Genomic DNA, 16,042 nt, shown 5'->3' on the forward strand with positions numbered 1-16,042 from the left:
CAATTGGCTAGATTAGTAGTCTTTCAGCATTTATTTCTCCTAGAGTCAATGCATAAACATGTGTGGTCCAAGAAGTGAGTGTTCACGATTGTGCCATGTCTGCAAATCACCAGGAAGGAGAAAGCTGAAGGCTACAATACTTTAACCAACATCAGCTCAGTTGTTTCTGCCTTGATCTAGGCACTTCTCAAATATGATAAACCTATGTCCAGGTCTCCTAACTATTTGTTCTTTATCCATAAACTGTTGAGCAACATAAATTTGAAATCCTCATTGATCTTCAGATTCAACATGATAACGCTTCAAAAGAAAAATCTTTATATTCCGGATTGCTTTGTGTAAGCCATCTTTAAGATTCGACCATCAATATGCACACTATGCCAGTGAGAACAACAATATGCCTAGAAAGGTAAAGGTAGATTTGCAAGGGTGTTTCTCTCTTCTGTAACTTGCTTAAATCACTGAATAATTCAAATGTTCCTAACAGCAATCTGAGCTTTGCAGATTCAACAACAGAGTTCAAACTGAAGGAATTAATTTGGAACGAGAATTTGCATGTAAGCATAAAGACCCACTGATATAGGAAGCCTGAAAATAATTCCCTAATATGCATCTGTTATATGCATCACAAGTGTTTAGAAATGTGTCCCCGACTCAAAAGCACTCATCTAGCTACAATAAATAAACAACAACAAAAACAACAATAATTGTAACTACAAACCTAAGCTACATATACTCTACAAACTCTTAAAAAACAACAGAATAAATCCAACATAAGCAATTGCTTAGCCAAGTCGTATTGGTTCTACTTTTTACAGTTGATTTTTTTTTAACTCAATTGATGCCATACATGATTCCCATTCATCTGAGATGATCTCCTCTCCTTTCTTCAACTATACATTGAATGAATAATTACTAAGCACTTTCAACATGTAAAGGTATTGGACCAAAATCTAAGTAATACACAGTATCTGCTCTATGAGAATTTATGGTTTAATAGCTGTCTGATACTCTTCCAAATGTTTACTCAACAAGCACTATGTTACTGAGCGCCAGGGCGGGAAAAAAAGTTTTGGTGTTGGAGATTGTGATATGAACACATGAGCTCCTGACCCTAGATTATTTATATTTCATAAGGATTTGTTAAAAAAAAAATATGTGCAGTAAAATGTGGGATCCTAAAACACTTTGTTACAGATTACAGAAAGAGAAAGAAAGGAGTAGTCAATTCTATTTGAAGGTTCAGAAAAAGTCCTCACAATGAGAGGAATATCATTGTGTACCATTGATGGACTCCCTCGGGTGAGATGAGGGAGTCTCCTACAAGAGACAACACATGTATTCGTCACAGGTGCTCTCAGGAAACACAAGCAGCCTCACGTGGCTCAAAGCTCAGGAGAGAGTTTGGAGAGAACAATGCAGAGGAGGAGGGTGGTAAGACATGGAGAGAAAGAGATGAAGCTGAAAAGTTAGGTCAGGATTCAAAAGATCCTTATTACATAGGCAATTAAAGAGTTCTCAACAAGGGAGCCATAGTACAATGGTAATTGTCCCTTTTAACTGAGTCCTACCAGCCCAAACTGCAGAACTGATTACAGGGAGGAGAAGGTGACCAGACAAGATGTGAGCTTGAAAGAGTCAAGAAACATGTATCCTGTTCTCTGTAAGGGTCAGTCTGGCCTGAACCAGTCAGGACAGTAGTCAGCCATGTTAAAGGGGTATGAGGAAGCAGAAGAGACAGGCAGTAAGGGCTTGAGGCTCAACTGACAGGAGTTTACTAGAGAGTCAGAACACAGAAAAAATGGTGGAAAGAACTTAGTTCTTTGCAGAGAAGTGAACTAAAATTTTTCAGAGCACCCATATGTAGTATGAAAAACCTCTGAGGCAATTCTGATGATATCCCGATTGAGAATAGATGGTTTAGACCATGCCCCCAAATACAAAAGATACAACCACACAATAATTGCATTTTTTTTAAAATCAGGGAGTGTCCTAGGCAGGCTGGGATTTGTTCATCATCACCACCATGTATTAAACTAATTCACCTATTCATCACTCTCATCAAAACAACCATTAGTGAGGTTAGTGCCTCTGAGAAGACTTGATCTAATCAGGCATGACAACATTTTAGGCTAAATATAATCAATTGAGCACTTAGGTTCTTCAGCTGTGTTAGAAGCACTTAGGAAATTACTCAGACAATCCCACAAAACTTTAGAGCCAGACAAGTGTGAGAAATGACATGATTTATGGGTAGTGACTTGATTAAGTAAACTCATCCATTTTTAAGCTGTGCCCATGAAAACAGTTTCTTTTGTATTGTTTCCTTCCATCTTACCATTCTTGAAACTTTATTTTGTTCTTGAATTGGACTTTTTGAAAATTCTGTTTTGTACTGTGTGGTACAAAACTACAATTGTTGGAGCAAATACCGAGGGTCTGGAAGAGAGGACATCAGTATATAAATATCCTATTGCTCCCTCAAGAGGCCAGACCACCAAGCAGCTCTCTGTACTGTAGATTATACCCAAGTAACATCATCTCACACTGCAGCATCTCATCAGCTCACCAAAAAAGTTATTCAAAATATTTTTCCCAAAACCCAATCTTTCTTGGTTGAAATATATGTTTATCCATTTTCTTATTAGATGTGCTCTATGAGTAAAGTCAAGTGATTATGTTTTATTAAATTGTACTAGTAAAATCAGTCATTTTATTACCCTTACCATGTAAGCCACTTTTAAGAGTGTAAGCATACTCAAGTTCTGGATATAATGAATGTTCAGATTTCATTTTTCCAATTTGTTCATCAAGTGTCAAACATTTATTTTTTTTTATTTTTTTAAATATTATTTTTTAGTTGTAGTTGGACACAATGCCTTTATTTCACTTATAAATTTTGATGTGGTGCTAAGGATCGAATCCAGGGTCTCACACGTACAAGGCGACAACCCTACTGCTGAGCCATAACCCCAGCCCCAAGTGGCAAACATTTATTGTATTGAAAATATTTTATGTGAAAAGCACAAAGTTAGATTTTATAATAATATCAAAACAGGTACTTTTATAGCTGGTTGAGGACACAGACATGCAAAAATTTGAATAATTTTAAGTATGAATTGAATTAAAGTACAAGAAATGTAGTGTGAGAACTCAAAGAAAGGACTAATTAATTCCATTCGCAAGACTCGAGTAAAACATGAGTTCTTTCTAGGTCAACCTTGAAAACCAACCGCAAATAGACAGAAATAGGAAAAGGCTTTCAGACAGTAAGACAGTATCAAATATGTTGGGAAGTGAATATAAATAAGAAATTTGTCCAGTTGTGGTAGTGCATTCCTATAATCCCAGTAATTTAGGAGACTAAGGCAGGAGGATCGCAAGTTCCAGACCAACCTGAGCAACTTGGTGAGACCCTGTCTCTAAATAAAAAAGACTGGAGGCTCAGTGGTATAGCAACCCTGGGTTCAACCCTAAGTACTGGATAAATAAATAAATAAATAAATAAATAAATAAATAAATAAATAAGGGCATTAGCAAATACTTCACTTTAACTCAAATGTCCAATGTCTAGGAGAGAATGGAAATGCCTGGCTGGCAGGATGAGGAAGTACCCTGAATTCCATGGAGAGTGCTTGGACTTTATTCTATAAACAAGGAGACATACTGTATGTTTCTGCAAAAGACAAATCAGACAACTCAACCTTTGTTTGGGAAACTACACAACATGTGAAGAATGAAACAAGTTAATTCTAGAATCCAAAAGAATAATCCCAAGAACATTTTAATTGTCTGGGGTAAAGTGACTACTTATTGAATCAGCATGGTAGAGCAGAAATGAAAAGGAGGTAAGACACAGGAAAGTCTCAGTGACTGACAAAGTGATTTAACAAAAACATGCTGAATGAGATTTCATCTCACACCAGTCAGAATGGCTATCATCAAGAATATAAACAACAATAAATGCTGGAGAAGATGTGGAGAGAAAGGAATAGTTTTACACTGTTAGTGGGATTGGAAATTAGAACAACCACTGTGGATATCAGTATGGAGGTTCCTCAAAAGATTAAAAATGGAACCACCATATGACCCAGCCTTCCCACTTCCTGGTGTTTATCCTAAAGAATCAAACTCAGCATACCACAGGACACACGCATACCTATGTTTATACTAGCACAATTCACAACAGCCAAACTATGGAACCAATCTAGGGGTCCATCAACAGAAGAATAGAAAAAGAAAATGTGGTATATGCAATGGAGTTTCACTCATCCATTAAAAAAAATGAAATTATATCATTTGCAGGAGAATGGATAGAACTAGAGATCATATGTTAAGTGAAATAAGTCAAACTCAGAAGATCAAGGGTCCTCTATTTTCTCTCAAATGTGAAAGGTAGAGAGGAAAAAGGAAAAAGAAAGGTGGGAACAGATCTCACTAAAGGATCAAGGGGATGAGAGGTGAGGGGTGAGCAGGGAAGTGCTGGGGAATGATATTGGCTATGCAACAATAAATCCCATTGGTCTGTACAACTATAAGGCACCAGTGAAAAAATGTGGTTAAAAAATCTTCCAGAAGGAAAAAAAAAAAGCAACATGCTGTAACTGAAAGTTTTATGAAATACAGTAAGTCAAGTGTGGCTAGAGAACTAATAGTACACATGCCGCATGTTACAGTGTACTTTATTTCTCAAGTCAACTCTTTTCCACAAAGCCCTGGTGTCCTCTCTGAACTCCGCCAGATAATTTTAGGCAGCTGGCGCTCAGCAACAACTGACCAGCTAGCACACAAGACCAAATCCATTTACCATCTCCACTGAAAACTCTATCTGCCACATGGTCATCAATGAAAATATATATTTATAAAAAGCAGCAACATATTATAAAAATAAATTGCAGGAAAGGCACAGGTATCTATTAATATCAAACACTGTTCATTCCTAAGATGAAAAGCTAGCTATAGGTTCCTACTGAGAGGAAAAACTAGAACAGTGACAGCAGAACTTGACACCCCTTTGGGGAGTTAGTAAAATGAGGACTTTGAAATAGACCATGGCTCGCACTTAAAATCATCTATCATGATAGCTTTTTAAACAATTCTCAGATACTAAAATTAAGTCCTAACTTTTTAAAGTCTCATGTGGTTGCACAAAGGCTTTAGAGACTATGTTCAGAAAATCATGCATACTGTGTCAATAAAATTATACCATGATAGAGAAAATGAAGATTTTTCTAAATACATATTAATCTAAACTTTTTCCCATTGACTTTTCTTTACTCACTTTTATTTATCAAAAAACTCAGATAATAAATAACTTTCCATAATCCTAAAGTTCTTCATTAAATAGTACTATATTTCATTTTATGTTTATTATTAAAATCTATTCTTATTAAAAATTATAAATAAATATCATTTTAATACATCAAAGAAATCATTTGCTTAAAAGACACTCTAAGGGGCTGCAGTTGTAGCTCAGTGGGAGAGCACTTGCCTAGCATATATGAGGCACTGGGTTCAATCCTCAGCACCCCATAAAAATTAATTAATTAATTAAAGGTATTGTGTCCATCTACAACTAAAAAGAAATTTAAACAAAAGACAATCTGAGATAAATGTTTCGAGGGGTGAAATATCCTTTGCTTTTTGTTTGTTTTATAAAGCACCCAGGTTAGCCAATTTGCAAATGTGCATTGACAGGCACAAGATTTCCTTAAACTAGAGCATATCTACATTTCATTTCAAGGTACTACTTGTCCTATCATAGAATTATAAAGCTTCAAGTGACATAACAGACCATTTGGGCTAGGGACCTAACTTTTCTATAGGAACTAAGATGCAGAGAAGTAGAACAATTTCCAAAGTCACAAAACTAATTAGAGAGGCAATGAAAACCTAGGGATTCTAAATACACTTTGCTGTGTGGCATAAGAAAGCAAAACACTGACATTCCAATGGCATAAATGGAATAAAAAATGATTTAACCCAAACAAAGAAAACCTAAGTTATAAGATGAATCTTGAGTTGAAAATCAATCATTTTTAAGGTGTATATTTCAAACTTTTCTCAAAATCTGTTGAAATTTGCTCAGTGAAATTACCAATTAAGAGAAAAGGTCACTAAGAATATTGATTATGCCTCCATTTCCCAAAGCCTACAAAAAAGCTTTGAATGAAACCACTGACATAAAAATCAATTATAATCAACTTCTACTATCTCTGTTTTCCACAATCAAGTTGAAAACTGAAATATCAAGGTAAATTAGATAATAAGCTAAATTCAAAATAGTAGCTAAGTGCTGGATGAGGTGGTGCACACCTGTAATCCCAGTGACTCAGGAGGCTTAGGCAGAAGGATCTCAAGTTCAAGGCCACCCTCAGCACCTCAGCAAGGCCCTAAAGCAACTTAACAAGACCCTGTCTCAAAGTAAAAACTAAAAAGGGCTGGGAAGGTAACTCGGTGATTAAATGTCCCCAGCTTCAATCCCCAGTACCAAAACAAACAAACAAAAAAGATCAAGATAGTAAGTCATTTAGAATATTAGCAAATAAAAGTTATTGTTCTGGTATAGTTCTCAAATATCTTAGTTCTACTCACTTGCTCTTGCTCTGGAGTTCTCTATCTCTCTTTCTCTCTCTCTCTCTCTTCCTCTCTCCTTCCTCCCTCCCTCCCTCTCATATTCTTTGTTTATTATTGAAAAACCTGAAAACCTACTAAAGACATTGAAGAAGAACGACTGAGTTTCTTTCAGTTGCCTAGAAAACTACAAATAATGCGATACTCTCTTTACAGGAGGACATTTTGATAGAAGAGATTTTTAGGAATGCCCAGAGTTATACACATTGAGATGATGCAAAATCAAGGATCTTCAGGCAACAAGGAGCAATTTCATTTCCCAAAATGGACTGTAAAACCACCATTATGCTAACAAGGCTGAGAAATGTGTTCGTTTCAAATAGTTACGGCAATTATAATCATTGCTCTGGTTCATTACACTCTCTGACATTTGAGATCCTTCTTAGTAAAATGAATGTGTCATTTGTTATTTATTTTACACAAATATATGGAGAGGGAGCACAAGTGAGCAGGTAATTAGCAAGGTAAAAAATACTGACTTTTATAAACTCATGTCTGAGTAACATGCTGACATTTTCAATATCTAAGTAGTTATTTTATTTACATGGAATTCCAAGTTTGTTGTGATGGGCAATCCAGGAATTGAGTATTACAAAAAGTTAGCAAGCTAAATCGTGACTTCCCCATTAAGAAAGCAGTGGACTGAAAATGATGGAACTTAAGGTTAATTCTCAACTCCACTAGTGGATCTGAAGGTCACAGAGTCGATTCAATTAATTTTTCCTTACCTTTTTCCAGCACTTAGTGTTCATCTCACATTGCCTGCTGATTTCTAGTTAAATAGTCCTCTCATTACTTAATTTCCCACAGCTTCATTAGGCAATGCAGTATCATAAGAATGACAAGAATCAGTACTTGGAAATGCAACATCTAATTGTTGAAGTTTATGCCACTCCCCTGAATTGCTCTACTCATAGCTCTCATCAATAGGGTGCTGAAAAACACAAAAGAATTCCCTATTTCCCCCTTCAGAGAAATATTTCCTTTGGGATGTGTTGATATTACCTATTGTGTCTCCCAGGTTTTCAATTCCTTTTCAGTTATTAATAACACAGTGATACTGATAGGAAAGAGCCACACCTTCAAGACTAAAATTAAAAAAAATTATGGAAGAGTGACAGCATATGACTGGCAATCAAAAACATATGCCTAGGAATTAGACATATGTGGATGAAGAACTCAATTTTGTCATTTGCTAGATGCATCGCTTGGACCAAATTATTTAAACTCTCTCTGAACCTCAATTTCCTTATCTGTAAGACAGGACCTAATATCACCTGTTTCAAAAATTGTTGTAGGGATTGAGGAAATTAACCTACATTTAGTGCTTTACACATTGTCTATCATAGAGTTTGACTTTGACATTAATTTAAATCAAATTCATAGCAAACATCCAAAGCTTTCTTGTTTCTTGGCTTCAGGAGTATAGCTTATGTTTGAATTACTTTACTGTCTAATAAATACAAATATTTCCCAGGGACTATCAATGATATATTTTTCATTTTTAGAAAATCAACTGATTATTCCCTTGGAATATTTGGAACACTATTCCTTATAGAATAAACTTGAAAAAATATCTCTGGATAATACCACTGGATAAAAATACCACTGGAAAGAGAGCGTCTAGTAGGCAATGTTCCTGACTGGAGAGGCATAAACATTGACAGCTGTCGTATGTTTGCAAATATTACAGGACTGTGTCAGGCAGTGAATATCGGTCACTCGGGCAGGCATCTTTTAAATGCAATTCATTTTATTAATAGCAATAAACACTTACCCACCCTCAGCCTGTGGTGTCACCTACTGCAATCTCTGCTTTATCACATATCCAACAATAAAGAGCTATCTTAAAAGTAGACATGTCGATTTTATTAGTCAGAAATATGAATATGCTAGAACGTTCTTTTGTTCTAAAACTTTGCTATGGTAGACAACCTCCTGCCTGTCACATCCCACTAGTTCCACATATCTGTGTGTCTTGGCAGGGTAGAAGCATGGAGTGCTATCTGTAGAAACTGTTTGCATTTCCAAATCCACAGTCTTCTGACCACTATTTTATTCTATATCCCACTACACTGAATTATTCAGACTGGGATAAAATGTATTATCTTTAATATACAGCTTTATAATTATCACCATGTTCCTATGTCTCCCTAAATTGCTTTGTAAATTTCTCCAAAGTAAAGTTACTCTCTCCTATGATGCTTATATGTCACCCAGTAAAATACTCTTGTGAAACTGAGATAAGACAAACAACTATTAAGTATTTTTCTTGTGACATACCTGTGCTGGGCACTACAGAACTTATTTCATTTACTTGCCCAACAACCTTGAAAATTCGCTTCTAAATCATTTCTATGTTACTGATTAGGAAATGAGATTCCAAGAGTTGAAGTTACCCAAAATAATATTGGGATAAAAATGTAATTTGAAGACATCTGCCTGACTCCTAATTCCATTTTCTTGCTGCTATACTCTGCTGCCCCAAATTCTTATTAATCTCAAATGAAAACATCTCAGGGGAATAAAAGTTTTTAGAAAGGTACGGTCAGTAGTTTAGCTTTTATTCTGCTTACTTAGAGAAATGGGGGAGAAATAACCAAAACAAGCTATTGAAATCCCCTTGAGAAGATAGTTTTTGAGCAACTTCAGCTCTAAAACACTAACCCCAGAAAAAAAAAAATAGAGATGTTAAATGTTTGTGAATACGAATACTAATTGTTGACACTGTTTTGAATGGCAACTTTTTGAAATAAAATATATTATACCCATATAATAGGATACTGCAGAAATGGAAGTTTGTGTTTTTAAAGCCTAATGACAGCAAACTATTCATGATATATAATGTTAATGGAAAATCATAGGAGATACACTGTAGACAATATATAATTATATTCTATCTTATGTACACAATACAAGAATTACAGTTCAAAAGTGGTAGAACTAACCTACTTCACATCCATGTTCTTCAAGGTTAAGCAAAATTGGCTCTGCTAAGCAAGTATAACTGTTATAAAAGAGGCTAACTGCAGAATAAATCCTTTTGAAAACTGCATTTCTTCTCTTCCCTGAGTAAACTCACAGAGGATGGAGCCTCTTTCTGTTGCACAAATAACACATGGCTGATGCCACCCCTCTCCTGGGGACTTGTTTTGTGAATTGCTCCTGGGCTCACATTCTCCATATCCCTGGGCTCTCTTAGAACACCCTGGGATCCCAAACTCTAAGACATAAAGGGCAAACCAAAATATCAGTGGAACAACAATGCAAGGTGTTTCTCTGAAAAGATGTACCTGGGCCACATCCACATTAAGATGTCAAATCATAGATGGGAAATGATCTTATGAAAGATTTTCCTGAATATTTGGGGCTAAGACAAACCCAAATATGGCAGAAAAAAAAAAGCACTATGGAGTGACCGTAATCTTGAACTACTGAACCCCAGGAACGGCAGAGTCACAAGAATGGGATGTATGGTCACGCAATAACTTCACCCATGGTTCATTCATCCTAATAGGCCTTCTAATATCCCCCAGCTTAAAGTACTAGAATTTACCAGGGAGCAGCATCATTTGAAAACCTATTCACAGAATATCTTCAAAATTTTTGTTGGAGTAAGGAAAGGTAAAGAATGTCTAGATGAATAATTTGTGTTGGAATAACTTCGATTCTCTTTCACCATAAAAAATTAGAACAAATCAGGTATTTGTTTTACACTGGGGCAGTTCCAGCAGGACCAGTCAGATTCTCTGTCCTGGAATCTGAATATGCTTTCACACTCAGTTCATCACTAAGTGTAGCTGGAACTGTAACATGTAAATCTTCAAAGGATAAAATGGCAGCAGATGGAGAAACAGAAAACAAAAACAACAAACAAAACTTCAAAGTCAGAAAATAAGGAATATTGAAAGGATCACATGAAAAGGAGGGGGAGAAAGTAAAACCACAAAAGTTTCAATTGGCTTCTGGTTCCATTCATAATATATTTGCTGTCATGACCTTTCATGGATTATAATATCACACAACCCCAATATTCCAGTAGATATGACAATACATAATGCCAAACCTGACACAATCACTTTTAATACTGATAGTCTGGTGTTATGGACTGAATGTGTATTTCCCCCAAAATTCGTATGTTGAAATCCTAAACTCCAATGTGATAGTGTTAGGAGTTGAGGCCTTGGGAGGTCATTAGGCCATGAGGGTAAAGCCTTCATAAGAGGGATTAATGTGCTTTTATAAAAGGAACCTCAAGCCCCCATGCACAAGCCTGTAATCCCAGCAACTCAGGAGACTGAGGCAGGAGGATTTCAAATTCAAAGGTCATCTCAGCAATTAACACAGAATGCTTTCTTAAGTGTAGTAGTCTCCTGCTTTCTATGGTGTAAATATTCCTGCTATGGCTACCAGTATGACATCCTTGTACATGAATTGGGAAAAGATGAATAATAATACACCATTGCACAGTATTTTAACCACATACATAAAAAGATAGATGATGATAAAGAACACAAAGAATTATAAAATGTAGTACAATAATTACGAAGCTATAAGTTTTATCCCTTAGCCTTGTCTTTAATATAATGTTTAATTTTAAGTTTACATAATTTAATGGTTAACAATCAATTTGTTTCACAACTGGCTCACAAATTCCCATCTCAAGCCCATTTAAGCCAGCTCCAACACACTATCAAACAGTATTATCCTAAACCCTTAGCAGAGTATTGTTGACTCAGCTCAGGAAACTACACATTTACTTATCAAACCAGTAAATTAAAAATTGTAATGCACATAATCAGCATGTGGAAAACTTGTTAAAAAGTCCAGATTGCAAGGTCCCATTGCCAGAGATTTTGTTTCAATAAATCTGCCATGGGGCTCAGGAGTCTATTTTAACAGGAATCCCTCTTCCTCATGTGAAATGACTTCATTAGAGAACGATAGCATCATTTATTGACTATGCAGCCTGTACCACACTCAGAATACACAACACAAAAAAGACAAGAGCTGTCCTCAAGGAGTATACAGGCACCAAGAATTATATATATCTACAGTACTGGTCATAGTGGCAGCTTTCGGAATACAGAAAAATCCAGCTTGGGAGAGGAGTCATGAGAGAAGATGATGGTTGACCTGAGTCTTGAAGAAGGATCACAAATAATCAAGAAGACTAGAGAAAGGGAGGCAGGAATGTTCAGGGGATGAGAGCATGCACATAGCCACACAGGCACAAAGAGTGCAGTCAGCTACAATATTGTCACACATTTTGGAACTGTGCCTCTTATTCATATTTTGTAGCCATATTTATCTGGCATGAGTCTTGGCATATAGTAAGCATGTGTTTGTTGGACTCAGTTCAGTAAGAGTTCATGTGAGGATTGATGAGGCAAAAGAGTTAAGGTTAGGTCTGGCTTTTTAGACCTAACACAAAGTAGGCAAGTAATAAATGTCCACTTCTTTCCAAAGTAACGTTAAAAATCATTATTCTTTTCAGTAAAGGCTCTTTATATGAAATGATCTATACTTGATTGCAGTCTAGAACTTTATGTGATAGCAATCAAATATAGATCAAGTTTTTCACTGCTTTTATGATCAATAAACTGATTTTTCAATCATAGAAAATGACAAAAATCACTCAAATAATGAAACAAACCAAAACTCCAGGGAAAACAGATTACTTTAAATTACTTTTCCCTTTGGTTTTCCCCCACTATGTATCAATCTGTTTTTCAGAATAAAATGGAAAAGTTATTTTGTCTATCTAAAGCTGTATCATTGCAGCTATAGACAAGTTCGGTTAATTAGGTAACCTAATTAACTTAAAAATCTACAAATTGTTTTAATAAAGAAAGGGAATGCAAGAATAGCTATATGATAGATATATGAAGAAGGAAGTCAAAGTAAGAGCTTGCCTCCACATAAATAAAACAAGAAAAGTGCACTTATCCCCACCCTAACAACATGGATACTGTCACTTTTCTCAAACCATGCCTATCCATCATGTCTCTGCTAGAACCCCATTTGCCTTCATCTATGTAATATGATGTAAGCACTTTATTGCACAATATCCCTTCCCTGTTCATGCATGAGCCTCATCTTTGGATTTTTGTCCTAGGCTATCATGTCTTATGTCATGTTTATCTGCCAACCAGGTTTGATATTTTCAGAGAGGAGAAACTATCTTTCATTTTGCATGGAGCATGACAATAATTCTAGACATATAAAAGACATTCAGATACTTGATGAGTGAATAGAATTATATTTTGCTTCAAGCTTTAGTGGTTGATCTGTGTCACCTCGCCCAAAGTGAAGATGAAGCCTTCAATGATAGGGGACAGTGAACAGATATCAAAGGGATCCTACTCCTAAGCTGCTTTTGAAGTATCAGCAATCTCTGATATAGTAAAACAGGGGAATGCTGTGCTCTCTTGCCCATAGTGAGGCCTATGATTGTGCCTTGTTGCTAAGTGAAATCTCTACAAACACTCTGGGAACTAAGTGCCTTATGCACATCAAAGAAGAAAGAAAAAGAGGAAACAAGTATCCCAATGCTGGTTCTGTCCTTGTTTTCTTTAACCAATATATTAAAGTTCAAATAGAAGGACTACTTACAGAATTCTGTAAATGATTCAAATATGACACATTTATTCAATAAATTATGTTTCCAGTATTATAATAATAGCAAGCATTTTGGTTATTCTTTTGTGTACTATGCAAGCACTTTTCCCACCTCATTTTATTAAATCCTGATAACACTCTATATGAAGTCAAGACTGTAATTATCCTCATTTTTAGAGATGAAGAAGCTTAGAGAGATTAAATAAAAACTCACTTCAAGGGAACAAGAGTAAGTGACAAAGCCAGAATTTGTAACACATCCTGTGGTTACAAGATCCAATTCTCAGCAATATAAAAATAAAATTTACCCACCATAAGGCACTAACCTGAGAATTTAATGGTGTTCCTGTTTGCCCAAAAGATGTATTATATATCAAACTTACCAAGAAATAAATAGTAAACTGAGTCAAAGCAACTCAAATAATGGACTAACCAGTGGCCTTAGCAGAGATATTTGAAACTAAGTTCTTGGATTCTCGTTCAAGGGGTTTTTTTGTTTGTTTGTTTTTTCTGATTAAAAACTAAATAATTAAAAGGAAAAAAAAAAACATGCCAAAGCCACAGTACACAAAGTGGCTAGAGAAGGGGATCTCCAGGGCCTGTGGTAGCAAGCTGAAACACACTGGCTAATCTAATTGACCTCAGTATTCCCATCAAACAAGCATCAAAAGAGGGGAGGGAGAAATTAACATAGATCCTATGGCAAAATGATCAGCCAAAGTATAACTTTCTCACCACCCCTAAAGAATTGGGGGACATTCATATCTATAACCTTCTTTTCTATTCATTTTACATACAGGCTACATGCCATTCAAACACTGCAGGATATTGAGCAGAGGATAAGAACTCTAGAAAACATTGTATTGTAGGAATTTTGGCTATCCATTATCTTTATATATCAATAACCTTCTAGCATCCAAAGCGAGCCACAAAAAAGAAAAAAAAAAAAAAAAGGCCTAGAAAAGAGTCTTCTATAAGCTTCCCCCATTCTATTGACAGAAAGAAATCTCAGGCAGTACTAAAAGCAGTGACCCCAATAAAGCAAGAGCTTAACATTAGCTATCATTATCAGCATTATTATTTTCTTAGTTTAAAGTCAGCCTTAAGACAAAGCAAGCAATCACAAGATATAATCTCAGGGATAGCTAAAGGCTATCCCCTGCCCCCAAATAATGATGGTGCTTGAATTACCATGAGTTCCTCTGCAAAAATTAAGGCTGATGGAATTTTAAACTTCAGGGCTTAACTGCATCAAAGATTACCTATGTTTGTAAGATTTCTTTAAGGCAAGTTTTGCTGCAGAAAGAAGGGAAGGATTTGAAGGCACTGAAAACAATCTTAGAGAAAAAATGGATAAATGGGTTTTCCACTGAGAGAGATGGAAGTATGCAAACAAGGGAGGGGGCTCTGGAGTCTATAGTGCAAGAATTTCCCACTCCTTCTTTTGCCATTACAATTACAATATAGAGTAGTCAGCCCATGTCGTCCTTGAAATCTTCCAGGATACAGCAGTTATGCTGTTTTCTTTTCAGGGAAACTGACCCACTGAATGTCAGGAAAATGAGTTTGAAAGGTATAGTCCTTGGGCACATTGAGAGTTGTTGTAAGCACTCAAATGCGTCTACCAGCAGGCAGAAAGTCGTGACTTGCCAGATCTTAGGTAAGGCATACACAGATTCCTCTCCAAGGAGGGCTGAAGCTGAAATCTCTATCAGGCCTGAGGCAAAAAACCTGAAAGGGTGGGGGTGGGGGTGAGGAAGTTGGCTGGCTCCGGGAAGTGGGTGGGTAGGAAACGGCAGGAAGGGGAGCCAACCGTGGCAAGAGGTTTGCACACGCCTAGCAGGGGGAGTGCCGGGCCACTGCGCGCAGCGGTCACGAGCGCTTTTGGCAGTGCTGTCCCCTTCAATTCCAGTCTTTAGTCAACCATCCAGCTCCCGAGGGGTTGGGAAGCGAAAAGGGCTTGTAAAGTGGGCGGCGGCCGAGGGTTCCCGTAGCTGAGTCACAGCTCAGCCAACTTTTATAGCATTTCCCAGAAAGAAAAAAGTCTCAGTCCCAGAGCCCATCACTCGCTTCTAATTCCCGCTCCCCACTCTGTGTCACTTGATCCAGCGGAGGGGGTTAGGGGGGATTCCACCCCATAACCAGGGGTGTTCCCCACTCATCCTGCAACTTTTCACCCGCGTAAAGCCTCGTGGTAACCCAAGCACCAGCCAAGCGCTCCCAAACCTGTAAACGGGAGGACTGAAGAGAGGGGAGAGGTTACGTCCTCACCTGCAGGACACGGACACCTCCACCCGCGTGGCTGGGATGGCCGCGCTCAGCTGGTTCAAGTCCCCGATGCCAGCAGTGCTGGTGTAGCGGCTGTCCATCTTGAGTGGAGGCGCCGTGGACTTGTCCAGCGCCCACATCCGGAGCTCAGGCAGACTCCGGGCTCGTTCGGAGCCTAGCTCCCGACAGACGGGGATGGGGGGTGGAGGGTGGAGGCAGAGGAAAGAGGCGGAGGCAGAGCAGAGCACGGGAAGGGGGAGGGAAAGAGGGAGGGAAGAGGCGGACCTCAGCGCAGAGCCGCCAGGGAACCCAGAGTCAGTCCCGGGTGAAGCTGGAGTTGCCGGGGGAAGTGGCGCGCGGGACTCCTGGCTACCCTGCCCCCTCCTTTGGGGCAGCAGCGGGACGGGGAAGCCACCTGGCGACCCCCTCCCGGCTCTGGGCGTCAGTCTCAGCGGACTGACCAGGGGCCTGGCCGGGTTTGTGATACCACGCGCACACCCCTACGGTCTAGCAGGGCGAG

The 16,042-nt window shown here is 37.8% G+C and overlaps 1 protein-coding gene across 1 annotated transcript in view; it reads right to left on the reverse strand.

Moving 5' to 3' along the window:
- Cpne8 (copine 8) overlaps positions 1-15,708 on the reverse strand; it is a 198,158-nt gene extending 182,450 nt beyond the window's left edge. Inside the window, exon 1 of the mRNA XM_076852766.1 lies at positions 15,526-15,708. Coding sequence (XP_076708881.1) covers positions 15,526-15,662 — 137 coding nt within the window. The 5' untranslated portion in view covers positions 15,663-15,708. The remainder of the gene's footprint in view (positions 1-15,525) is intronic.
- Positions 15,709-16,042: the final 334 nt, after the last annotated feature.

Source organism: Callospermophilus lateralis, chromosome 4, assembly GCF_048772815.1.
Source record: "Callospermophilus lateralis isolate mCalLat2 chromosome 4, mCalLat2.hap1, whole genome shotgun sequence".
Lineage (NCBI taxonomy): Eukaryota > Metazoa > Chordata > Mammalia > Rodentia > Sciuridae > Callospermophilus > Callospermophilus lateralis.